Consider the following 1,680-nt stretch of genomic DNA (forward strand, 5'->3'; position numbering starts at 1 on the left):
CACATCTCTCTGCCCCCTTCTTGTCCCTCCTTCCCTCGCTTAGACCCAATAGCAGAAACTGCACGAGACACAATTTTGCTTCCAGCCCAGCAAGAAGCAGAATCTCTTTTTGCAAGATCAGCTGCCAAAGGAACTGGTAAAGACGGAGATTTCGTGGCTAAGAATGGGTGGGGAAGGAAACAGGATATGGAGAAAGGTTACAGCCTGGGCTTTATGTGGCTATCACGTGCCAGGTCCTGCGTGGGCAGTAAGAGTGTAACAGTAAAAAACGTGCTGGGTGGGAGGACGTGGACCTTCGTGGAGATTGTGCCCCCTCCAGTAAGAGCACACAAAGGAAAACACCTGGTTCCAGCACTGTAGACTTAGCTTTTCAGATGGGTGTTAAATGAGATGGAGGGAATTGGTTGTAACTGGTGTGGGTGTTCAGGCTCCTTAGCTGATTGCATTTTACTATAAATTTCATTGATATCTGTAGCAGCCTTATACCTAAGGGGCCGGTGCTGAGAGCAACTACCATCCTCCCTCTGTTCTCTTTTCTGCAGACGAGACCACAGTGCACACGAGATGGCCATCTTTTGCTGCTGCTTAGCCTCGGGTCGGTTCTTGCAACGCCCTCAGGAGGCGTGACAAAGGGGATCACAGCAAACCTTTCTCAGGAAGAGCTGCAACCCGCTACCAACAGACGGCTCGCAACCAACGAACTCAGCCATGTCAGATAAAACATCAGCCTCACCCCCAATATCCAGAGGTCTTATTTTGTCATCCGCAAGGGACACACTTTGAGTAAAGACCAAACTGTCTAAGTGGGCTGAGAGTCTGGTGAAAAGTGCTGGACATGAATGAGTCATGCCTGTTGGGCTTCATACATGGCTCCACCAATAGGGTACATGGAGTTCCCAAGGCCGCCAGCTGGAAATGTGGACAAACTCCCAGCCTAAGCCGCTGTGAGAGCCTAGGACTGGAACATAGCGTCTGCAAGATCACCGCAGGCCAGCAGTGCCCCAGGTGTCAGGGGTACAGTGTCACCTCATTCAAGAGGATCTTGACAGTGCTGACCAGCCATTCTCTGTGGCCCTAAATTGTAGACCACAGCGCTCTGAGGAAAAAGAATGACATTGTTGCTCCTATCCTTCTGCTACACGTCTGTCCCTTAGTAAAAAAATGGCCCAATACAGCGCAAGCCAATTAGAAACCATAACTGACCCTAAAACCCAGATTCACATTCTCGCTCCCACCCTCTTTCCCACAAACTGGATTCCTTCCTTGTCTGGCTCTAAAGCTGCCCCAAAGCTGAGTCTACCCAAGTGGACAAAGGTACGGAGAGGAAGTCCAAGCCAGACAGTGAATGAGGGTGAGACATAGGCTCGGCGCAGCCGGCGCAGCCCTTTATTTATTTATTTTTAATTGTTTTTTATATTCTTCACAAATATGGTCATTATTTTATTACCATGGATGACTCTTCTCTCTCTCATTTTATTTTTCCATTCAAAACGTCCACTTCCTCCCCTCCTCCCAATACCCCCCTCCACACACACTCCCCCACTCACCCTCCTCCCTCCCCCTCCAGTCCTAAGAGAGGGCAGGGAACCCTGCCCTGTGGGAAGTCCAAGGCCCTCCCCCCTACATCCAGGCCTAGGAAGGTGTGCATCCAAACAGACTAGGATCCCAGAAAGCCAGTAC

The 1,680-nt window shown here is 50.2% G+C and overlaps 1 protein-coding gene across 1 annotated transcript; it reads left to right on the forward strand.

Annotated features, from left to right (window-relative positions):
- Positions 1 to 186: 186 nt before the first annotated feature.
- On the forward strand, positions 187 to 1,078 carry Rnase11 (ribonuclease A family member 11 (inactive)). The gene is given in 3 exon segments (XM_013355093.1): positions 187 to 318; positions 747 to 789; positions 792 to 1,078. Coding segments are annotated over 3 exon segments (462 nt in total).
- The last annotated feature ends 602 nt before the right edge of the window (positions 1,079 to 1,680 follow it).

This window comes from Microtus ochrogaster, unplaced genomic scaffold (assembly GCF_000317375.1).
Source record: "Microtus ochrogaster isolate Prairie Vole_2 unplaced genomic scaffold, MicOch1.0 UNK91, whole genome shotgun sequence".
Classification (NCBI taxonomy): Eukaryota; Metazoa; Chordata; class Mammalia; order Rodentia; family Cricetidae; genus Microtus; species Microtus ochrogaster.